The sequence below is a fragment of the Sinocyclocheilus anshuiensis genome, unplaced genomic scaffold (assembly GCF_001515605.1).
Source record: "Sinocyclocheilus anshuiensis isolate Anshui unplaced genomic scaffold, SAMN03320099.WGS_v1.1 scaffold67, whole genome shotgun sequence".
NCBI classification, from domain to species: domain Eukaryota; kingdom Metazoa; phylum Chordata; class Actinopteri; order Cypriniformes; family Cyprinidae; genus Sinocyclocheilus; species Sinocyclocheilus anshuiensis.
The window spans coordinates 654026-679681 of record NW_015552546.1 but is presented as its reverse complement, the minus strand read 5'-3'; the positions used below and the strand labels follow the sequence as shown (position 1 = coordinate 679681).

General features: G+C 36.2%; 2 protein-coding genes across 2 annotated transcripts; both read right to left on the bottom strand.

The window, feature by feature from the left end:
• Window positions 1–329: 329 nt before the first annotated feature.
• On the bottom strand, window positions 330–8046 carry LOC107664206 (homeobox protein Hox-C3a-like). Its single transcript, XM_016454705.1, has 4 exons — window positions 8020–8046; window positions 3415–3585; window positions 2942–3252; window positions 330–1645 (listed from the first exon to the last, which is right to left on the bottom strand). Exons 1-4 carry the CDS (start codon window positions 8031–8033, stop codon window positions 1251–1253), a joined length of 891 nt encoding a protein of 296 aa, XP_016310191.1. The 5' UTR covers window positions 8034–8046; the 3' UTR covers window positions 330–1250.
• A 7408-nt stretch (window positions 8047–15454) lies between these two features.
• On the bottom strand, window positions 15455–16998 carry LOC107664204 (homeobox protein Hox-C4a). Its single transcript, XM_016454703.1, has 2 exons — window positions 16379–16998; window positions 15455–15850 (listed from the first exon to the last, which is right to left on the bottom strand). Exons 1-2 carry the CDS (start codon window positions 16809–16811, stop codon window positions 15477–15479), a joined length of 807 nt encoding a protein of 268 aa, XP_016310189.1. The 5' UTR covers window positions 16812–16998; the 3' UTR covers window positions 15455–15476.
• Window positions 16999–25656: the final 8658 nt, after the last annotated feature.

Sequence of the window (25656 nt, the reverse complement as noted above, 5' to 3'; positions counted from 1 at the left end):
GAGACAGAGAGGGAGAGAGAGCGCCTTGTCTAAATGATTAATGTTGCGAGGTTGGGAGGCGGAGGCGGAGGCGGAGGAAGGCATATATGTAAGGTTATGTTTTAAGAATACAAAGTACAGTATTGCCTAATTCAAAAAGTATAAAAGTAAAATCCATAGAGGCACTTTAAAGCTAAATTAAGATTCACTCTCAGTTGTTTTTTACCAAACTAACAAAGAAGATCTCTAAAAAACAACAGAATGACAACAGTGTCATTTACATGAAACACATTCACCTTTATTAACTATCCAGAGGGATTTAATTAGTTTGAAGCAACCACTTTGCAGTTTCAAAAAGCATGCATTTAATCAGATATGACTGAAGTACACTAAAAGTGGTAAGAACTAGAATTATGAACATATTTTACAATGCAACTCCGGCATGTTCACACTTTTCAAAAATCAAATCAAAACATTATCAAAGCAAGAATTCTGACAATGACGTAGCATTGTGACAGTGTTTTGTTTCCTGTTTTGTTGCTTTATTCATTTGTCAGTCAAAACACCATGAATTCAGATTCAAATGAAAAGTACTTTCAGTATAAACAGGAAAACAAAACTTTGCGTAAAGTCAAACTCAGTCAATAGGAGAACACATCGTTATTCAACATGGGTTGAATGTTTGAACATTTCTGGCCATTATAATCAACAACATTCCAAGTTAGGAGTGTCAGCACATGCCGTGGGAAAAATAGCATATCATTTTGGGAGCAATAAAAATATGTTGTGAACTTACAAAAGTTGAGCGGATGTTAATGACCATTCAAAGTCTTGAATGCCCTTTTTAAATGGTATTTTCTGTGCCCAAGAGATAAACTTGTACAAGTGAGCCTGGATCTGTACGCAATAAATCTTGGCGCTTTGCAAAGATATTACTACAGCAGTTTATGCACAGTGGAGACTAACTCTGATTTACCATGTACTAGCTGATAACATGTAATCTGGTTCAGAGCGAACTTGGCTATTGAACTTAAATGTTCATATAAATCGTCATGTAGGGGCAATAAATCTTCAATGTCCTTAAATATAAATCATGTCAGAGAGAGTTATAATGCGGGAAATAACTGGTCAGTGACAGAACAGGTACATATTTTGTGGAGAATTTGCATTTCACATATCCAAGAGGATTCAGTCATTTCCACCATTGATGTGAATCGTGCTTTAGTGCTGTTTTAGTGCTGGAGAACCTGGTTGTTGGACTTCCTGTAGTTTCACCAGTGGCTCTGGGCACAGTTCATACCAGACATTGATGGTCTCTCATAGTGGTATTGGAATTTTAATGGCACTGGAGGATCCACTGTGCTGCCACTAATCACAAAGGGCTGGTTACCTGTTTCCAGGTAGGAGTAAGAGGACTTTGCCATTGACTTTTCTTTGTGATCTTTCTTATACTTCATACGACGGTTTTGGAACCAGATTTTAATCTGGCGGTCAGTGAGCTTCAGCAGCGCAGCCATTTCAAGTCTCCGGTTGCGGCACAGGTAAGCGCTGAAGTGAAACTCCTTCTCCAGCTCGAGCAGCTGGGAGGAGGTGAACGCTGCACGTGCCCGTTTACTATTAGAACAGCCGCTATCCTGTACTTCACCACTGCTGTACCTGGAATCACCTGGAAAGTATGCAGATATATAGAAATGTTAAAGTACATCAAGTCTAAGATCTGTCAAGGTTTAGATAGTGAACAGAACTCTCTTCCCAAAGTATTAACCATGTTGCATAGCATAATACCAGAGCAAATCTCTCTGATGCCTAAACTGTGATGATGAAAATGTAGCATGACATCCTTGAACATGCTCAGCTGCAAGTTTAAACCCCCAGTGATAAATCAGTGTACTGAGAATCCAGCACACTGTCTGTGGGCAGACCACTGTTGGTAGACTAATCACTGTTAATTATCCATTTCATATGATTTCTACTGTGGTTAGATTCCTAATGATTGTGTGTGTTTTGTTTTTTTTCACCCATTGTCCTTCCTATCAACAAAAGTTCTTCAAGAAGTGACCTCTCAATGCCATAATGTTATTATATATACCACATATATAACATGTCATTAATTGTTGTATATGTGTATAGAATGTTCACTGGTGTAAATGTATGATTTTGCTTGGGTTAAAATAAGTGAAGCAGTCTTATCTGTGTGACCCAGAAAAGCATAGCCTCAGATAATATAAAAATTTCACTGTATACTTTTTTTATTATTCCGCTCCTTAGTAAAAGTTTAAACTTAATCAAGTTGACAGAACAACTGGCTGTCTCTAGAAAATATTACTTTTCTTAGAAGTTCTCTTCTTTTTTTCCCCTTTTATGCAGCTTATGCATTTTTAACTTGAGAAGAAGATATTTTCATACAGTGTAAGTGCTGTTAGACAAAAATTACTATACTTAAAATATATACATTGTAATTGTGTTTTTGTCAATAAAGCAAGTAATAAGCATACAATAATATTTGCCCCATCTTGTTTTTTGTTGTTGTTTTTTTTGCCCCATCCATGTGTCCACATTGACCTTGATGGACTGGACTGATAAAAAATATATATGGATTAATTACCTTAACTGAACACAATAAAACTTTAGTTTGAGACACATTTGGTTTCTTCTTACATGGATGTTTACTGGAAATGAGCAGTCTTTATTAGTCAAGATTGAAATGTTGCCTGTAATTAGGGGTTCGTTTTCTATTTAAGAAGGAAGGAAAACACTAATAATTGATTAATAACTGTAGTTCTCAATGATGTCAGTCATTGACATCAGTGTCTAAGTGACAAATCACATTAACATAGAACCAAGTCTGACCCAGCTGTTATTCGTTATCGACTAAAATATGACTGACTGATTAGATTAAGTGGTTATTTCTAAGCAATACAAATCAATATACCTCATTTAGCCCCAAAACGAGTTCTCTCACCTGATTCCATGACGTTAATGGAGCTGAAGCTTATAGGTGTATGTGTCTCTCTCATCCAAGGGTACTTCTTGGTTGAAAAGCAGGAAGTGGACAGCTTGCACCCCTCGTCTCTTTCCGTTGCATTCGCCCGGTCCAAGGATTTTGTCGTTTCATTCGCGGAGTGGCTGACACCAGCAGAGGATGAATAGGGATGTTGAGAGAGTTTTTGAAAGTTCCACATATGGCCTTCATAATGTTTTGATGAATTTTCTTCAGCATGTTGTCTCCACGCAAAACTGCTCTCCTGCAGAGCACAAGGGGAGAAATGTGGCTCCATAGAACAAACATGAGATTTATTGCAACATATCTTGTTCAAGTAAGCATTGTTAATATGAAATTCGTGAAACGAATTCTTGTGCATCTCTAACCGCCCTAATCACTCCGGTTGGATAATTGATCACACAAGGTGTAGGAAAGACATTAAAGTACACTCACTGCCGTCTTTAGTTGTTTTCCAACAAGGGTAAACAATGTAGTCACGTGATGGCCTCCTCCAATAGCCTCGCGCACTGGCTGTTTGAGTTGTAAAGTGCTGGAAAGCAACCAAACGAGGATTCCGTTTTCCTCCGCACTCTTCAACTATTTTGCAATTTCGAATGATTATCCTGTGGACAGACGAAAAGCCATGAGCAGGGCGCATACATTACCCTGGCTGTTACCGTGCTGACAGAGTTGAGAGAGCGTGATTTGGGAGGTGGGAGGGAGAAAGAGACCCATTTGGACAGAGAAAAGACATGCATGTCTGGGATCGCGTCTCCTTAGTTTTGCCACAATGGATTGCAGAATACAGACTTCATTTCGGTGATAACGTTTTATAATACAATGTTTGAAACCTTGACTGACTTATCAGTCATCTTGTGGTAGGTATTAGGCTATATAATAATCGACTTATTTGCCTTATAGTTAAATAACTGTTCCTGTAACGCTTTACAGTTGTAACAACAGCTCCATACATGTATTGATTTTTTTAAATATATATATATTTAAAATCTTCTTAATCTTTCGTAAAACAGCCATGTAGATGTTTTAGCAGTGCTTTTTATTAATAAAATATTTCAGTAACATACATTGTTTGTCTTTCTCCATCGTCGTTTTTTGTAAAAAAAAAAAAAAAAGGATAAACAACGTTTCTGAGCTGTGAAAGAAAAATTGCAACACACGTTAAATGGATCTGTCGAATACTAATGGCGTTTCTATACAATTTCCGACGTGTGTTGAGATTTCTGCGCATTTTTACCTGGTGAAAAAGACATCAAGAGAATCAATGGGTGTGGTCAAACAAAGGCATTTTGGATGTCAGTGCTGTACTGACAATGCACGTCAAAAATAATCTTAGTGCAATGATAAGAGTTTCGTTTTTCCATTCACTGGTCACTGACAGTGTAAGGAAATAGTCGCCGAGGTGGCTATTTGCTCGTCTCGGGTAACCAAAGAAATACGTTCAAGTTCATCGCCTGTAGTAGCTAATCGCATTGTCTACTATTTAAAACAACGTCCTGATGAACAAAGAGCCCGGGTTTGGCGTAAGCACGACATTTTAGGGCAATGGTGAAGTCTTTAGAAACTTGTTGGAGTCGGGTAACTTGTTGTTTTTAAAGTCATTTTAAATAACTACATATTGATCACAAAACCTTTTTATTCGCAACAGAATTAGCCTTTGTCCTCTGACGTCATGAAGCTAAGCTGGTGGAGGGAAGGGGGTCATTGCTACAAAACGTTATTTAGCGCTCAACCTGTCCAGATCGCTGTTTTTCCCAGACACCTATCGACACAGAAGGATTCGTTTTTAGCCAATTGTTAATTATAACGACTGCTTGCCGACAACATTATACATAAAGCAGTCACGCTGAAGTAAGTTAGTATCCCCAGTCTGAAATGAACATAAAAGACATCACCCTTCCTTTAGGCTACATAAGCTGTGGACAGCGGTTGTCTCGCACAAGTGATTAATTGTGCACAAGGTCTGAAAACCAGTCCCTTTTCATTTACTCTCCACAGTGTCTTGTTTGAGTATTTACTCAGACACTCAGTACTGTCAATAACATGTCTAACGTATTTTCGAAGACAAAGACTGATAGCCTCAACGATTCACTCTTTGTCTTGCAGGGATTTTTTATTTTTATTTATTTACTTTATTCAAAGAATGCTTATAATAATACACAGCTCTCAATGAGTTTCTGAAACGCAAAGAAAGGCCTGCCAGTATATGGGCAGGTATGTTTTTGATTTGAATAATGGTCGTCTCAGTGCTCACACATATTAAGATAACTTTGGACTGCATTAAAACAATGACGTGTAAAATGGCGGTAAAAATGATAGCAATTTAAAAGCCTTGTATTTAATTTCGGATGGTTTAACTAGTCAAATCATAACCATTCATGTACTGTTTATTAAAGAAGAATATCAAGGGGCTATCCTCTTCGGTTGTAAGGCTAAAATCAATCTTTTCCTAAAAACGATTTGTTATTTTGAGTTCAGTGAATTGCTGTCACAAGCCTTGTCAAATAGAAGCATTCACTATGCATATTACAAGTCCGGCTTCTGCGAGCTGCAGCGCTATTAACATGAAATATTACTGCGCCCGAGTGTGCAAGGAATGCAAGTGTACTCATTCCATAACCACATATGAATTAGATATTCAATAAATGCTATTTAAACAATTTCGATGCATTTTTTATTTTATTACTATTAATATTTTTGGAAGTGGTGGTGGATGCTATAGGGAGGGTTTTATTCTTCTTCTGCAGGTTTTATGGTCCCCCTTGTACCTTTCATATATTTCAAACTCTTTCCTTATTGTTTGAAAGTCGCCTGTGATCTTGGGAATTTTCTAATTAAAGTAAGTTTGTTCCCTTGTCTCATGCCGCTGAGTCCATTCACTAAATCTGAAAAGGAATCTTTGATGTAGTGGCTCAGCAAGACCATAACTCAGCGCCTCCGCCGGTACACTACAATTCTCAGTGAACTCTGTTTGAACCACGTTGCTGGCAATAAATCATTTTTCTTTCTCTCACAAAAGCGCGCCGGTCGCTCTGGGTGTCAACCCTTTTATAATTCCACCCTACCTTCTGCGCTCTTGTGGTTGCCACAAACAGCTGCATAAAACATCGATAATAACATCGCTTTAACCATTTCCTGCAAAAACGGGCTCTCTAAAGAGGATAAAACGGCAATGAGGCAAATGTTGGAAATAGTAAACAAATTAATGGAATGCACAAATGGCCGTGTGCATACAGCTGTCTGTTGCTTTCTCTACCATAACTCCAACTCTTGAGGACATAACCTCAACTTTTGGAGAAATAAATATTTTAAAACTTTGTATTGGGGGATGAAAGACAAATATTGATACCATGTGAATAGTTCTTTCTTTCTTTTGTATGTAAGATATGTTATTGAAATCTACAAGCAGACCTTTTGCGTTTCATACAATCATAATCTTTTCATTGTTTCTGCACAACGCTATGGATTAATTTCTTCAATAAACATTAGTAATATCCTAATGGTTTTTAGGCATAGGACAGATAAGAGAGTAAATCCAGGAAAGGATTTTAATGAACAGAGGATGTTGTTGGTTATAACGATGCATACAAATGGGTCTGTCTCTGAAGAGCAAAGACTAGATTTATGTCTTTGGTGCCCTGCGTTGCTGTAAACAAATCTGAACCTAAATAAAACGATTGAAATTTAGAGAGATCTCTCAAGAGTTCCTGAAACTTAGAAATAAGCTCTACTTAGGACTGCTCTACAATAGTGTTTTGTTTCATTTTAAAGTAAGCTAAGCTAACTGAGACTTGTTAGAGCACTTGTATATCATTGCTCTTTTGTTGATTTTGATTGCTTCCATTGTCCTCATTTGTAAGTCGCTTTGGATAAACGCGTCTGCTAAATGACTAAATGTAAATGTAAAGTGGACCAGTGTCATGAAAGGTGAATTCAGTCAACTATTAAAAAATATATAATATTAGAAAACCTGAAATAGGAATACAATTCACACGTGGTACAGTTTATATAAAGTTGCCATGTTGACAGTGATTTCAGCTTAACTTCATAACTTCCTCGCACCTGTGCCACATTTTGCATACTTCTGTATTCTGTACATTCAAGGAATATAAAAGGTCAAAAATAAAACGATACCTGCTACTATATATGTCTAGAAGTTTTATTTGCATTTATGTTGAAAAGCATATTTCATATTTTATTTCTAATGTTTTCATTGCGTTTTCTCTTTATGAATGATTGTCTGAAAGTGATTGAACTTTCCTCTTTATTTCTCTTAAGCTAAAGCTGTCCAGTTTTGCAAGGATAGTTTCGTGTTTTATTTCTAACGTTTTCATTGCATTTTATCTAAACACCTTATGACTAATAGTCAAAAAGTCATTGAAGTTCTTTGTTTCTGTTAAGCTAAAGTTCTCCGATTTTGCAAGGATTTAAAAGTCAGTCTTTAATTTTTCAACAGGATTTAACACACTAGAAATTATATTCTATGCCAATAGAACATGCCTAGTTGAACCACTCACCATATTGTACAGAAAACGTTAATCTACGAATGCCATTTCTCTATAGAGAAGATGACATTAATCATTGCGGCGCAGCAGCACGTCTAGTGACCTCCTCATGACCGCATATGTTTAGACACATTGCAGACACCCCGGAGGACTGGACAAAAGCCTCAATACACAATTGTACATCTATACTGTGACACTGGGAACTTCTCAGTTGCAGCAAGAGAGTCTTTCGTTTAGGCTACAAGGGTATCAACCAGTGTGATGTGAGAGTGAATATACTTTATTTATTGTTTGTTTGGTAACCTTTGCAAACTGGTGAACTTTAAAAAGGGTTTGCTTTGGAAACGTGCGTGGCCTGTAATGATGTCTGTGTTTTAGGACTGTGGATGAGGAAAGTTTCTGACTTGTGTCCTTAAGCTCTTACGTTAATTTCTCCGCCTCCTTAGTAGCCTTTATAAAAGTTAACTTAAGACAAGTATGGAAGACTGAGAGAGAATAAGAGAGAAAGACAGACAGAGAGAAAGAGATACTCACAGGTGGCCCTTCATATGACGACCATTCTCAGACTTGCATTATTAACAAACTGCCCCTGTGCCATTATACGCCGAATTCTTCATTGTAATGAGACTTTATAGACAGGGGTAAAAGACTACAGGTTAATTCGATAAAAACAGGTTACGCATTGTAGCTTCAATCGGTAACTCGGTAAAATCAGGAACTTTTAGAGATAATGGATGTTCTATTCAGTGAGCGACTCTCTTGTTGCCTGGCAACTTGAACCGATCACAAGATCACTCATCTTTTTCATCAGACACTTATCTATTATGCCTTTAGTAATCCAGGAAGAAATCAATATACTTTCACGAATAAAAAGGTATCCTATTGTTAAAATAATCTTAATTCTAAATAAAATTACGCTTTGCGTTTATTTTTATTTTTTTATTTTTTTACAGCAAAGCAATGGGTTGAGGACTCTTTTCAAACCAGCAAGCAGATTGTTCTTTGTTACGTAGTACTTGCTTGGCAGCCAGATCCAAAGAACTAATGGCCAAAACTTTCACCAGTAACTAATAATTTAACACGGAAAAAGTGCGAGAACACCGGAAATTGCATATTGACGTTAAAAATGTAAACGGGTTTTTCACTTCACTTACACGGTCTTGTGTTAATGTTTAATTAATGAATTAGCTTTTACATGCTGCATAAATCCTGATATGGAAGTCACATTATGTACTGCTAAAGTGTAGTAATTGTAACTTTATCAGGTTTAGCTGTAATTTTGCCTTCTCCTGCAGGTGACTTCATGACTTTTCACGATGCAAGTGCTCCGATTTCTCCAAAACGCTTGTTGATCTACGACGATTTACATGCTACTATTTACAATGCTTTGGGAAAATAGCCCATAATTCTAAGATGATTTGTAAAATCGTTTTACGATCCATTTATAGGCCTACCATGCTTTCGGGAAACCCCAAAACGCGCCCAATACTTTTATCATTAAAGGGGTTTCTCCATTTACCACTTATGCTTGTTTGTCTAACACTTAACCAGAAGTTAAGGCGTGTTCTCAATTAGCACAAGTTTATGGTCTAGCTAATGGATTTCTAGTTCCTAGCATGCTTTGCGTGTGACTGGATTAGGAGTGTTGTTTTATGTGTTTTTTTGCGATAAAGAAGTATTATTAGTAGTATTTTTAATGCACAGTTCAGGGGTGTCTTGATGTTGTAGGATGAAATTGTTCTTAATATAAATCACAACCTAGACGACGGAGCTATGTCTACCTTTCGATGGTGTTTTAGGTTCATTCAATCATATTTCTGACTTGAATAAAAGCAGTTAATTTATGTTGTTGTCCCATGTAGTACACTTTGACAATATTTTGTTGCGTCATAATTCTTTCTTTTTTTTCAGTTTCTGGCAAAAAATTTCTTTTTAAACTTTTTTTTTCTCTCTGTCGTGTGTCTCCTCTCTCGGTCTGCTTTAGTTTGGGTGGTCATTAGGCATTGCATTTGGGGTCATATTGAGTGTAAAGGTTAAGGGGCGAGACATCAGAACAAAGATTATGGAGATTGTTGAGTGCAATGCAGACACTCTTCTTCGCTCATGTTATTCGTTTCGCATAAAATGTGGCAAAAAAGCACAAAAGGCGCAAAAGTCAAAGCCATGGTTAAACTCTCACATAGGACACTTATCTCTGGAGCAAGAGCTGTATTTATGTATTTCATGTGTCGAGCGGATATTCAGTGTAAGGTCTGCAACATTTCTGGAAAATAGCATGGTGACCCCCGATTCAACTCTGAGCCTTTCTGCATCGTTCACCACAGCTCAGTTTACACAGAGGACCTCGTAACAAAGCTAAGAACCTACACATTTCATCACTAACTTAATTGCTTTGAGAAGACACTTATCTTACAAAAAGAGCTGACAAAAATGCATTTTAGAATAAAAAGCCGAAATAACAATGCCGTCAGTACTTCACACAACGTGGCTCCTTCTTGTAATGCTAATTTCCTATTGTTCATTTATTAAAGTTTTTTTTTAATTATGAAAGATGCATATTTTAACGTGTATCATGTTTCAGTACGATATCGTGAGAAATGCTGTACAAGAAAAGCGCCATGGTTATGGAAATTAGAATAGGTAAACCAATGGGCAAGGCAAAATATTTGCCCAAATAGGGCTATATAAAAAGTGGTGCGTTGTAAAAACTTAATTTAAATCCTACAAGTTAACTACAGAGCAACCAGATCAATTCACACAGATGACTCGTTACTAGTATTTAACTACTTCTTTGAAAGAAACAATCAGCTGATCTCATTATAATTTTATGTGTTGTGGAGTAATTAACATGGTAACTTGTATATCTTAACGGGTCAGTGTCAGTGTCAGGTTCAGTATAAACACACGCGAAGTGTAGCTCTTCACTTCCCATTTAGGTGAGTTGTTGTTTCTGGATCGGTTGCTCGAAAGCAGATCTTAAGTGCTATGCAAGTGCTAGGATACTTTAAAATTAAACTATGTTCCCCGAAAGCCTCGTTATCTAAGTACCTCGTAAATATGTTCGTATAGATTAACGACAATTTTAAACCACTCGTCGGACAGTATATGCAAGGTAAAGAGAACTCCTCCAATTCAACACTGACACAATACAAAAAATGTGCATTACTGTGCAACTGCAATCACTAAGTCAATATGAACTAGTAATAAAAGCATAAACAACTGTAACTGTATTCAGAAAAAAAACATTTGAATAATATCTGACAATTTAGGACTACAGACGACAAATTAAAAATATTAGATAATGTATGTGTATATTTCTTAAACAGTGAATTTGCTACCACACTTATGTTTAACAATAAATAAATGCATTTTTTATCAAGTGTTTGGTAAACGCGCGTTTCTGCAGACAGGTGAGGATCTTCTTGCTCTTCCTGCTTGTCTCTTCCTCCTCTTCTTCCTGCAAGGGCAGGTTCAAAAACCTAAGCAAAACAGTTTTTGTGCAGCGTGGCACTCACTACTTGTATTGCAGGGCAAACCCTCAATCATCTTTTTGATTTATGGACGCATACAAAGAAATGTCCACCTCCCTATACGGTACAGTTCACTACAGTGCGGATGGGACCGTGGCCGTGTCCGTCCATGATTTTTATGGCTTGCAGATATAGTGTTATAAGTTAACCACTGCCAGATCGCATCTGGTATGATGCTCACATTAATTGAATTATATTATAATTATAATTATACTGAATTATTTTCTGAATTCTTATATTTATAATTATTGAAGTAAATATTATACAATATATATATATTTATACAATATTATATAAATACATATATAGCCTATAAATGTACAAGTAATAATCACTCGAAATTATCATAAATATTAAATAATTTTAAATATAGACATTTTTTTAAATAATAAATTCAATATTTTTCTTAACTTACAGCAACTGGACAATAGGACAACTTCTTTAACAAACTGCAGACATTTCCATTTTTGTAGTTAGCCTTTTGTCATATTGTAAGGTTGTAATTTAAAGTTGTATTTACATTTTATTTTGTAACAAACGACCTGTGCTGGTTTTGGAAACGGTACACCACCATCATTAAATAATGTACGACAGAAGCGAAGACGATCTTTAGAGGGTGATTTGTAACTTTATTGGAAAACAGGGGTTAGTGCAACTGCTGACGCAATGTTGCTCATTCTGCATAAATTAAGTTATTGGGATCAGTTATGAGGTATTGGAAAAGGCCTACTGTTTTTGCAACTATCGGTGCATCTCTTAATTGCCATCAACAAATACTGTGGGAAAATATATCTAATATAATACTGTTTAATTATTTGTACTTGTTACCTAATTAGACTACGTCTTATTTAGCAGCAAAATAAAATAATATCCTAAGCACTGCAGCACAGAGCACTAAAGTATGTGCCTGAAGATCATCTTCATCAAATACCAAAACGATTAAAGTTACAATTAAATACAATTTTAACATAAACTTTTTGATATTAGTCAGATAGTCTTCTGTAGTATATGTTCCAAGGAGCCAACAGTCCTTGTAAAAAAAAAAAAAAGTTTAGTAGCTTATATGTCCTTCATGTATGTATATATATATATATATATATATAGCCTATATATAATACGACTAAAGCAACCACACTGAATTCGGTTAAATAGTTATTTTAAGGGTCAGATCACGTAGAAGGTGGCTTTTTACAGTGTGTGAATAGCTACTAAATATTGTTTTAAATAAAGATTTATACATGCAAAAATTAAACTTGTGGCAAGCAGCCACAAAACACATGCGATGACTTCATATAGGCTACGTATCTCCTGTCTCCTAAACGTTACAGTTTGTTTGGTTTATGAATGTAAATATTAGTTTAGCACATTAGAAGTCAAACGTGATTTATGTTATACTCTTTCTTTTAAAATGCTTTTTCGTAACACAAATGATGCTTTACATCTGCCGTGGAATGTCAGAAATCTATCAAACAATGTCAGCAGTATGGCAGCGCTCCCCATGAGAAAAGGATTCTTAAAATTACACTGCTGTTTGTTTCACGAAAACAGGTTTGTTTTATATGTTTTCAAAAGCTGTCATACCTGTTTGATTAACACAAAACCTGCTATTAAATATTTAATAGTCAATACAAAAATCTATTTGTACAAGTCTACATGTTCCGGCCACTTTTGTTAGATATTTTGTTTAGAACTATATGCCTATTTTGTCTTAATTGTAAAGAATAAAAAAAAATGTTTTTTTTTTCCCCCATTTAGGTGAAGGTAGAAACATTACTTAGAGACTTGCCGGCACTACACTAACAGCTCGAAAATGGATGCCCCCTAAAGAAAAAGTTACAAGGTCGCACGCTACAGAAGAGCCTTGTCTCAGAGTTCACCGATCTCGTAGGTCATACGGTGCAAAGCAACAAAGGAGAAACACATTCAGATGTCCTTCTTCTTCTATTGGCACATCAATATAAGCAAAAACCCACAATGAAAGCAAGAGCACCGGTGGAACCCCAGGAAGCCCGTGAGGGTGCACACAGAAGGTACACGTTGAGAGAGCCAATGGGGTCAAGGGGTGGGAGAGGTCGGCCGACCCGGCTGAAACGAAACTAATGGGACAGAAAATGTGTCCCCAAATTGAACTCGACTTTTCTTAGTTGCCACAAACTTCAATAAAGTACCTTTTCAGCCTCGCGACATGGAGGCGACAGCATCTCGAAAGAGACTGCCGGGATGCTACGATTTAGGCGTGCACATTCATTTCTCTCTGCTGTTCAGTCACATAAAGGTCTCTGAATGCAGTTCTGCACCTACTCTTTTCAAGTGCCTTTCCAAAGTCATGGCCAGGCTGAGACGATGGCCAGTGCCTTTCTTCTCATTTAGGTTTGGACAAACTATCCGCTGAAACATATTTTGCAGTGACGCTTTTGTGCACTATTTAGTGCCTGTACAACTTAATAAATTAGAAGTACAATTGACTATTGCTGCCGGACTTGATTGATGGTCTAAAATGACTCACTCCTTTGTGCTTCTCAGCCCCCCACTTAGCAAGCCGTTGTGTAATGTTCATTCAAGTCAGGCCGATTTACAATTAATCAAACACATTCCTTATTTTCTGTACATGTTTTTTTTTTCTTCGAGAATTGATATCAATAGAGACGCTAAGTGTTCTAATATTTAAATTTTAATATATTCTTGTGCATTTAGAAAAAAACAAAAACATCACAATAGAATTTCAACTAATTTGCATGTGGGAGCGTTCTGTGCAGCATTGTAACTGGCAAGGCCACAGCGTGCAGATTTTGGCCCTGTGTGTCTAGCTCCTACTATCCGCTTTGGCGATGACGTTGCTTCGAACACGATCTAGCGCCACTTTTTAAAAATAACAAAGAGGAGTGGCGTGAATCAGAACTTTCAAAAACCGAGGTACTAGGATTATATTTCACAACATGCAAATTGCTTCTTTAAAAATAACAATATGGACATAGCTGACCGATGTCACAGCGTTTGTCTCTTTACATTGGTCTTTTTACACATTTAGCCTATCCCATAACACGTATTTTTGCAATCGTGATTAGTCACGGTTATTTTGTAATAAATCTTGTCATACTATATTGCAACTGAACATATCAAGATTAATTAGCATTAATTTAAATACTAACGAATTTCAAATTATTTTTATTTAAACTCAACAAAACTAAGCACATTTAAATTGTTAGACCTATTTTTACATTCTCAATATCTAACAATTTTTCACTGTTTAGTTTATCCACAAAATAAAATTAATTGCTTGAATTAGTTTCTCAGCTTCATAACGCTTGAAATCAATAGTGGAAAAATAGAAGCAGTGCAGGACATTTTTGAATACTGGAATTGATTTTTAGAGACATTTTCAGCCATGTTGAAAACAGTATAATGAATAATAACAAGCCATCCTGTGGAATGAAAAGCGATATGGTCCCTACTAAAAAGGCCCGAATTATGTGCCACGTTAAAAGCATACGTGAGAAAGTGATGGGTACATAACCCATCCTAACCCACACAAACCGAGCGCTTAAATGTGAGAGACTGCGTTGTAGATATTAGAGGTTGTATGGCAGAAATAATGTGTCTAATTAATTTTCTGCAAGAACGAATGCTGCAACCCCACTGACACCACGTAGATTTTTAAATGTACGGATAACATTGTTTTACTTTTGGGCCTACATCTGCATATGCAGCTGACTACTAACATGAAAGTCTCTGCATCCCCTGTTAAAAATTATAGAGAATTTTTTTTTCTATATTTAATCTACATTGCATATTAATAAAAGTCACTCAAGTATAGGTAAAACTAATAGACACTTACGTTTTATTGACCAATATAATTAGCACAAATACACTAAACTGGTTTTATTGCATCTCACAACAATCTGCTGTTAATAGCCTAAACACAACGCCATCACAACAAAAACTAAATGATAATTTAAAATCTTAACCTTTCCATACGACAGATAACCCACAGCATGATTTACATTTAAAGAAAACAAAGACGTTTAAGATCTGTTTTTTCCTATCGATACCCACGATAGTGTTTTTCATTTACAGTACAAAAAAAAAAAAAACCGTACCAGCTCTCTCAAGTGAGAAATAAATAGATTCGTTGTGCACTTCACCTTGGCAGCTGGGCAAAGAAAGGCCCACAAATAACATTCGAATAAAATGTCCATTTCCTGCTTCGCCCAAAACATTTCTCTTGGAAAAAAACAAAACAAAAACAAACAAGCATCATATTGATTCAGTTTTAAACCCTGTTTCGCGTAAAAAATAATCCATAGGTATTCGCAATAATCCATGCTATATAACATGCATTTTATATAACTGTGGACTTAAAGGAACCCCCTTTACGCACAAGATACCTACGAAAACAAAATATATTATATTTTATAAATAATCAGTCATTTGATCTTCCCATCTCTCCTCGAAATAGTTCTCTTATAACCTTGTAATATCCTCGCCACGCTCGGTTCCGGAGAGGTCCTCGGAGGCTGACATGGTGTTAGTGGTGGAAGCTGCCGCCACAACGCCAGCCGCTGAGCTTGTGTTGGACCCGGAGGAAATGCCCGTGGAGGAAGAGGATCTGACTTTGGTGTTTGGAAGTCTATGGTCTTTTTTCCACTTCATCCTGCGGTTCTGAAACCAAATTTTGATTTGCCTCTCCGAGAGGACCAAGGAATGAGCAATCTCGATACGTCTTCGCCGTGTTAAGTACCGATTATAGTGGAATTCCTTCTCCAATTCTAAGACTTGCTGGCGAGTGTAAGCAGTTCTAGACCGCTTGGGTTCCGCTCCATTGTAACTAGGGTTCACTGGAAAGAGGAGAAGCAAAGGGAAAGAAAGAAAGAAAGAAATAACATAACAGAATAGAATAGAAAAGAAGCAGCGAGGGAAGGATAGGGTAAAACAAGCGTGTCTTTCATTGAGAAATGGTGGCGACAGAGGAAATGAGGGTGGGCTAAAATATCTAAAAGTTAGCTTTCTATAATAAGGCTAAAATCACATTGGACTCAGCACTGAATTATTAATGCAACATTATAAAGCTTAGTTTTTCTCTGGTCCCAGATCTCTCTCACTCTCTCGCACACTCATAACAAGAGAAGCCACATGGTGATACGACTGCCCAGAGTATACCTCGGCTATAAAATTTATGGTGGGTGTAATTACCAATGCCTAGTCGTAAATCCGCCTCAATTGTGCCATTTCAAAGGCTTCTATCCTATCGTAGCAGGGGCTGGCCAGGGGATGAGTGTAAAAAGGAGTGAGGCAGACGGAGAGAGAGAGTTAGGATGAGGGGCGAGCTTTATAGTGCTTAAGAGAAATACGCTCAAGTTGCCTACCGGTGCTGACGTGAATTTTCTTCATCCAGGGGTACACTACGGGTTGTTTGGCAGAAGCTGAGCTGTTGGGATGCTCCGGAGTGGCTTGATTGCAGGCGGAGGATGCAGCCGGAGGGGTGGCAGGAGACAGGGGTAACGGTGGGGGCTCACATGAGGCAGATTGCCCTTTTCCGAGCAGGTGCCCCGCGTGAGGCAGTCCATGTCCTCTTTGAGTATCAGGCTCAGGGATGCTTGCACAGTTATACGGACGCTCCTGGTAGCTTGCCCGCGGAGGGTATAACTCCTGGTGGTGATGCTGGTAGCCACTGTCCCTTGCACGGCTGTAATATTCGGGGCTATGTTCGGGAATGTAGCTATTTTGCGAATATTCCTCGCAAGGAGGAAATTTCGGATCGATGTAGTTAGAGTCCATCAAATACGAGCTCATGATCATTAATTTCTGGAGTGGAAAATAATTTTTCTAGCTTTGTCGTTTTTCTGCTCCATAAAGCCCTCCTACTAGCGAGCAACCCTGTAAAGTTACTTTTACCACGTGATACGATGGCCCAATGGCATGGGGCGATGTAGTCCCCGGATAAGGAACCACAGCTTTCGCAAATATACCTTCAATTTTCCGCCATTGTCCGCGAAGTCTTTCAGTCTCTCTATCCCTCTCTCTCTCTCTCTCGCTCTCTCTCTCTTTCTCTCTCTCTCTCCCCCCTTTCTCGCTCTCTCACACATTCAAACACAATGGCCAAATCTTCTCAGATCATGCCACAGCACCTAGAGATGTTTCTCAGTTAACTTGTGCATGTGCTGTTACCTAAAAGATTTTCGCTAATTACACTGTTTAAAAATATAACAATTAAAACAAAATAAAAAAATCACATTTAAACTTCAGTAACGGATCTACTTAACTACGGCTAATAATTACACAACACTATCCTGTGCTATTTTACCACGCTTTTTATTACAGCAAGTTAGCCTTCTTAACAGGAAGGCAAATAAATATACTATTAGAATGAGCATATTTTCTCTTATCTCTAATCTGTAGGCTAGGCTATATGCCAGTGCAAAGAAAATTTCCTGGATAATTGGCACATAGTCTAATATGTCGTTATCCCTATTATTTATATAGGCTACAGTTAATAAAAGAACCAAGTGAAACTATGTTAGAAATTCTAGCCTATTTATACAGTTAACATATGATTCCACGACTTCAGGCAAAATGTGGAGGTTGAGAGGAGATTTGGTGTTTAATTAAGCTATAAAGGCTTTAAATTAAACGTTTACAGCGATGGCCGCTTCTACGACCTGTACAATTTTGGCTAAGTATGTTTGTCTTCATAGTAGTCCTGTTCATTCAAACTACTCTACTCATGATAGTAAGCACACAAGACTTTCATGCAAAGTCACGTGCCTCTGATCGAGACGAATACAAACCCAACTTGGCTTTCGTGGCTTTTACGTCGCCCATGTATTCCTGTAGAGACGTATTTGCGATTTTCATGTTTTGGACACAAATTCGGTTCTACAGGGTACATATAGACGACTACTGACAGGCCTTTCTTCTATTGGAAGTTTTGAAACAGAATTCAACGTACAAAATAAGTCAGGTTTGACTATGACCTCTTCACCATCTTGAATAGGAGCTAAAGCATTTTCTGGGGAGAGGTTTCTGTTTGGTATTTACAAAATTTGGTCAGAATTAATATCTAGGGAACTGGTACAATAATATATTTTTAGTAATATTCGTTAGTCGTTACTTAATAAAAAACGTAAAAATACAACTTTTAATTGCTTTGTTTTACTTGTTTTCATTTGATTTTTTATCTTTTTAATTATTTATTTTTCAATTGCTCAAAAATAATATGGCAGTAAAATTTGACAATCAGTAGTGAGACCAACAAATTACTTTTTTCTTAAGACGGATTTGGAAATGCTTTTATTTATTTAGAATCAGATTTTTTATTTTTTATTTTTTTTTTTTTATATTGAACACTTAATTTATTAGCCTTTTCACTTGAAACACATGTACAACAAACACATGGTTCCATTCAACAAAAATTGTTTACGTTATGACAGAATTAATGTCATGAGAAATTTATTTTTTTCGTTGAGGTTAAATGTGTTTTGACGAGTTCTGCTTTTTTTCATATTTTCCATATCACATTTCAACACTCCAATAGGTTAAGTACATGATATTGAGACCATGAAAGAGTGAGTGGGCATGAGAGGGAAAACGATAAATAATTTTACAATCAAATTCTATTAAATCTCGAAAACATAGGAGCACCCACTTGAATATTCCGTCTCAAACATGTTGTGCACAAAGCGGACACGTGACAGCACTGATGAAAAATAAGTTTCTTTTGTTCCTTGGGGTTTATTGTGCACGCTATTTACCATATGACCGCCCGGTAACCTGCAAGACCGTGCCCTGCATTTCTCTCTCCAGTTTAGCTAGGCTATCTAAACAGGAACAGATACGAAACAAATAAGGAAACAAAGAAATCAAAGAAAAGTAGAAAAACAGGAAAGAAATTCTAAACTTTTTAGAATCCATGTAGGCTATATATAAGCAGCAGAGCTCACATTTTCAAATCCAATTTTCAACCCACCAGAGAAAAATAAGTAATTATTTTTTATTTTTCCCTAAATATATGGAAACCAAACAAACAGACAGGACATAACTCTTTAACTAACGAAATGCTCGGAAACAGCCGTTTTGCCTTATTTCAAGTCTTTTATTTTACTTCGAGACCCTACAGATGTGATAGGGATTTTTTTTGTCCACCCCCACCGGTCTGAAAACGCCCCTATCCACCCACTCGGCACTGCTCTAGTGTTGCGGACGCATTTTAATATTAGTTAGACAGCCTGACCCGCATTTCACCCCTCGCGTTCGACTCGTTCCAATAGTTCACTGCCAAGGAGTTATTGATGAGCGAAAAGCGATGAATTCCCTCTGCACATAAATGGCCTCAGATCCTGCACCAGCTCAATAACTAGTTATAATGTAGAGACTTCCAAAAAGCTATAACCACCGGCGAATTTGCCTGATGATTCATTTGTATATAGGTGATTCCACCCAGAAACAGATAGATAGATAGATAGATAGATAGATAGATGATGGAAAATAATTCTGTATGTAAAGAAGGTGTGATTTTAGATGGAAGGATATGCCAGTGGTCCATAACCAGAATCTATTGTGTGTACGCTTGAACGAATGACATTTTAGGCCTATGTGATATTTAATGTATGCCCTTTGCAGTAATTTTGAATGATTCCATTTTTGGGAGCATATTTCTTGTCTTAAATATCGAGTCAATGTTAGTTCAAGTGACCTAAGTTGTTCTACAATATAAAAAGTACAAGGCCTTTATTATTATTATTATTATTATTATTTATTTTTTATCTTTTGCACTCTTAAGCATTTAAAGCCTGATTTAGGTTTGTTTTATATGCGTACTCTTGATTGTGAAAGTTTTCTTTGTTAAGAAATCATGAATATGATTTTAGAGCATTGATTAATTATTTGAGGTGGGATCAACTTATGAGTTTGTTGTTCGTCTGTTCTTTGTGAACAAAATAGCCTAGGTCTTTTATTTATTTGTTATTTGTTTTTTACGTTGTAATATGTAATAATTTAGTTTTATTTTAATGTATATTAAAATATGGCGTTAGATTACACCATATGTAAATAAACAGACGATGTGTATTAACATTTATTGTTATGTCTAGCCTACATTTTTTAAAATATTAAAGAGAGCTTATTGGCTCACTAGCACGACAAACAGCTTAAACTACAGCTCCTTGCCACTGACACATGGGCATATGCTAGTTGTTCGCCGCTATTGTCAGGGAACACTGCCCTCTGTGTTTATACGCAGCGAAACAAGATGGGACAAGAATATACTAGAACAAGAAAATAACGGTAAGACTTACCAATGCAACAACGAGGTCCTCCTTACCCTCACGTTCACAATTTCCTCATGCGCTAAAAAGAAAGAAAGCAATTTAGAAAATAAAAATAAATAACTTAAATATACTTGTCTTTTCAGGCATGTAAGGATATCTTTTCTAACAATATAAAGCGTTTGACACAGATTTACAATAATCGAAATGCTGTGATGGAAATCATGCACTCTTTCATTATCCTAGTAAGTATTTAAATTAATATTTGAGTAAATATCTAAAGTTTATGTAATCAGTAAAAAAAAAAAATAATCATGCATGAAATATGTCTACCAAAATTGCAACTCAATACAAAGTTGCATATATTAATCTGACAGCTGCATTTAAAATATTTACTGATAATTATGTTTTCATGTTTTCAGTACAACTTCTCTTTGTCTTTCATTGAGGGTGAACTGTCCAAAGGCATGATCCTTTAAAGTAGGACAAGGCTATGTATTTAGCACAGGTTATTTTCAGAAATATTTCCTCGATTAATGTAGTTATTTTTGCAACAATGGAGGACCTAAAATGAATTCCTACTTGGTCAAGTTATCGTGGCAATTAAGAATAGATTTTTTTTTTTTTTTAAGAATGTGGCATGTTTTCTTCTTTCTGGTTTACAGCCTCATAGTATTAAAAGAAAATTAACAGTATGTAAATGTGGGCATACTGTAAATTCACATACAGCCACTGTTTGTCATCGAGATGAATGGCAAAAAATTATTAACCTGAATGTTAACCTTAATACTAAAGCAAGGAAAAGAATATAAGAGTAATGTAATTAAATAACATATAGCGATATTATATTCATAGAGAGGGAAATATAGCTGTTTTTATGATGTTCAGTATATACTCAATGGTACAATTAACCAAGCTCAACACTGGAAAAAAAAGGTACACAAAAAGGTACATCTAAACACTATGGTATAATTTCAGCCAAATGTAAACTCAAAACCCTGCATTAGACTCTTTAATACAAAAAAGTATTTCCTATTACATACCAATGTTTTATTGTAGCAAATGCAGCTCATGTTGCCATGACCAAAGGTTTCCTCGATAAATCAAAACCTTGACACTGGTTTATTAAGAAAACCACCAGTCCAAGTACCAACTTTAATTTAGTTTTTCATTCATTCACCTCATCCATCACTGAATGAAGAAGAGTTTATCCACAAAGAGAACAAAGGTACTGTTTTCTATTTTTAAAATGCCTGTCCAAACAGGAACTGTCTACAAACAGAACGTGAATTGTTCCAAAATTGAAAGCATTGCCTTGTTTAGTTACTCTGTATGCCATGGCATGATTTCCAACTCTGTCATTTACTCATTCTTTTTGAAGGTATCTATGTATTGAATGAAACTGCTGCCGTTTTCCATGTATGGGAAGTTAGATAGTAATCTGGTAGATGACAAAAGAATATGTTGAACCCAGAGTAACCCGCACTGGGAGAGATGAAAACAGAGGAATATAAAACTATTGCCCCCTATTGGCAGTTAATGTTTTGACACAGTATTCAAAGACTTAATGATAATATAAAAAGTTTATGTTTATCTTTTTCATAACAGCAGACATTTACTGAATGTGTTTGTGATGGTTGGTTGTACCACAGTATACACCACATGACCCATTTATTCTCTGAATGACTAACCATTTTCCAAACCATCACAAAAATGTTGTGTAAAATGCTGTATATTTAACATTATATTGATTAATATTCTAGTCAGTGTACAATAGGGAATATTATCCACCTCGATCAACCTTTGAGTGAGTAAAACCTGCACCTACTCTGAGCCAAAAATGGTATCAACAGATATCAGCTATACACTTCTGCTTTGATGTGATAAAAACAGTGGAGAACATTCATATGATGTCATTGTCAGCATTGTTATTCTTAGATAACTGAGTAAACACATAAATACGAACACAACATAATCTGAAAAAGGCATCTATGTAAAAAAATAATAATAATAACAAAGCAACAATTACAAATATTTATATTTTTTTATATGTCATTCTTTAAATGTTTCTAGATTTCTGATTTATGGGAAATATAGACATTAAAAATTAAAGATATGAATGAAAATGTATAGAAATTGACTATTAAAGTGGTGTAACATTCTTGAATATATTGTAAACATTCATGTGTGTATAATTCACAACAATAATGATTGATTACCGCCAATGGATTGGTAAACATTGATCATTTTATCTATGTTTTTGTTAGAATATCAAATAAGACAGACTTAGACTTACACTTAGGCTAAGCTATTTCTTGCTTATACAAGTAACCTTATCAACTTCAACTTAATAATAACTTTAACTTAATACTAGCTGAAGTTCTATCAAATTCAATATTTTACAAATGACCCTTGATATGAGCTAAAACCCCTCCTACTGCTTTTAATAAATTGGAAAAAACACACACAAAACAAAAAGGCATTTCTTTGAGCCTGGAGGAAATAACTTTGGCAAGCTATGGAATTTACAACTCAGCAGTATTTACAACCAGACACAGCCTTACAAGACAGAGCTAGGTCTGGTCTTTACACTCTATTGTTTTCTATGTTTGGATACCACAAAATGCAATCAGTGATTGATATTGAAACTGTGCAAGTAATTTTGTGAAATATTTGCAAATCTGACTCTTATCATATTCACATTTTTTCAAAATAATGTCTCTCTCTCTCTCGCTCTCTCTTTTGATGTTTAAAAAAAGGTAAACTGAACTGAAATGGTAAAAGACATAAAATGAGGGTACATTAATTGCGATCCACAGTTTTATTGATTAAAACTCTTTTGAGTTTGTGATTAAAACTGCCTTATAACAATTGTTTCATTTCTCAGCTGCATGGCTAAAAAAAAAAATACTAAATTTCAGACCCTCATGAAACAATCAGTGTTATATCTGTATTTTCAACTCAAATGTCCTTTCCTTAAACCTTAAACATATTTTTAAAATGTATTTATTTATTGTTTGTTTGTTTTTTTTGCATTGTATTGTATTGTATTGTATTGTACAAGTATAACCCTTGCACAGCAAAATGGCCTAAATTAGTTCATAAAGCCAAAACTGAGGCATTGGTTATTTTTATTTAAATTAAGTTCTCAAAATATATCACAGGCCTCCACAGAATAGAAACACAGCAGTATGAAGATGGCAGTGGAGTTTCCTCTCAGCAAAGATCACAGTGCACAGATTAAAGAGAACATTGTGGATGAACAGAGCAGTCTGACTTCTTCTGTTTCCAAGCACAACATCATAAAGTAAGATATGGCTTAAACTTTTCATACCATTATTATAATGGTCAAGTGGAGCCTCATCTGTCAAATAAAGACCACTGAATATCCGGTGTTGAAAACCGACAAATAACAGTGTTAAAAAATGTCATATGCTTTGTATAAAATATGCTTTCTCATGTGCCTATGAACAATTTAGAGTCATTTCGGGGTTTTATTTTTGGTTAATCATGTGACTCTACTTCACCATCCTCACTGCCCTGTACATGACCCCACCACACAACACCACATCTTCTCTGCCCTGCACATGACCCCACATTATGTCCGATCTAAAGATCTATGTTCTGCGCTCTCATCTGCAAACCAATACAAGATCACTTAGCTTCTCACAGTCCTTCACCTTCACTTTTAACACAACATACGCATCCTAGGCACAAACTAAGCACTTTTCGAGTACAAACTTGGGGTATTTTTATATACGCACATTCTGTGGTACCAGATCGCAAATAATTAGGGGCATATAAATTACGATCCAAGGCAAAAGTTTTTACACATGTACAATGCTTTTAAGATGCTTTTTTTTTTTTTTGAGTACATAAGAATCATGGTATACAGAATTAGATTTGAAGCTCTTGCCAGAACAATAATTCTATATCAATGCCAAATTAACAGTAATATACAAATGCACAAACGTACACTCTAGAGTCTAGACCTTTGAAATTGATCAAAACTGAACAGATGAGGACACATTTGCGCATCACTTGACACAATTTCTCCATGAACTATTGAATTACATCCTTGATTAATTCCCGAGGGTGTTGCGGAGGAAAGTACATATTTAATTAAATAGAGGAAAACAAGATTATTAACTTACTGCAGCCGCCTGGGATCCATTTGGGAGAGTCGAACTATACAGACCCTGACGCGAGTAACCCACACTAACAGGCTCTAAGCCGTTCTCTCAGAGATAAGACTAGCCAACAGCTGCGATTACGGACAGTTAACATTATATATGATGTAAATATATTGAGGGTTTGTCAGGTCTTGCAGGCCATAAAACCCACTTTAATGACCCCACGTGCTCTTCCTGCACCACTCACTGGTCCTGCTTTGGGCAATTGGCATAAATAACCCTCAAAACTTCAAAATACGTGGCAAGAGAGCTAAAAAAAAAGAGGGGTTTGTGTAAAAAGCAACATAGCAACCACAGTAACTCGCAATGTGGCCCATACGGTCAAGAAAGCGAGTGTAGAAATTGAAAGAAGCGTGGAAATTTACATTGAATCTCCAATATAGGTGAGTGAGACGATTCTAAAATGAAAGCACTTTTGAAACAGTAGTATAAATTGACTAGCTGCCTGTTTTTATTTTCAGATTAGTGTGTATATAATGTTAACAGTCATACATAATCTTTAGAAATATATAGATTAAAATGTTCCGTAACATTTCAAATAAGTTACATCGAGCGCGGAGAAGGCATGAATTAAAAACTAAAATATGTCAAACAAACAGGAAAGGAGCCTGAGTGTAGAACGAGCCAATCGAAAATTTGCATTTTGTACACGCGGGCAAAGCTCTTGTGTCCTTTGCTTGACATGGGCCTGGATTACATGATTTCGGCGCATATGGTGACTGACATCATATGTCTCATTATCTAAATGACAAATTTCAACAATAATGTAGTAGCATGAGCAATTCACTCTTAACGTCTTTAATTATGGGCTTCACACGATGGACGATTAATAACGCTGTTGTATCATACTGCAAATGCATTTTCGAAAAATAATTCGTGTATTCATAATTTAGTTGGACAGTATTTGATTACGTGTGCAAACTATCTTATTGTTTTTATGAGTTCTGTGTACCAAAACGTCACTTTGAAATATTTGTGTAAACTTCCGCCGATCTGTTAAAAAAGGAAACAGTTGTCAGTGTCTGATGTGTGAGAGGAAGTGCTGTAAAAGTTTATTGGGGTCAGGCACGTGCACAGGTAGGGCTCAACCTGTGCAGAGCACATGCCCTTTTTGCCCGTATACACTCTGAAGTGTCCTTTTTTGGGTGATGGTGTTTTTTTTTTCCTTCAATAAATTTATGATATTGG

What these genes read in the sequence shown, in the direction of transcription:
- LOC107664206 (XM_016454705.1), bottom strand. An exon ending in AAAACAACTAAAGACGGCAG is followed by an intron (nt 3,253 to 3,414) that starts TGAGTGTACTTT and finishes TTGTTCTATGGA; the next exon opens with GCCACATTTCTCCCCTTGTG. An exon ending in CATTAACGTCATGGAATCAG is followed by an intron (nt 1,646 to 2,941) that starts GTGAGAGAACTC and finishes CATACTTTCCAG; the next exon opens with GTGATTCCAGGTACAGCAGT.
- LOC107664204 (XM_016454703.1), bottom strand. Translation starts at nt 16,811, where the DNA reads ATGATCATGAGCTCGTATTTGATGGACTCTAACTACATCGATCCGAAA. An exon ending in GAAAATTCACGTCAGCACCG is followed by an intron (nt 15,851 to 16,378) that starts GTAGGCAACTTG and finishes TCCTCTTTCCAG; the next exon opens with TGAACCCTAGTTACAATGGA.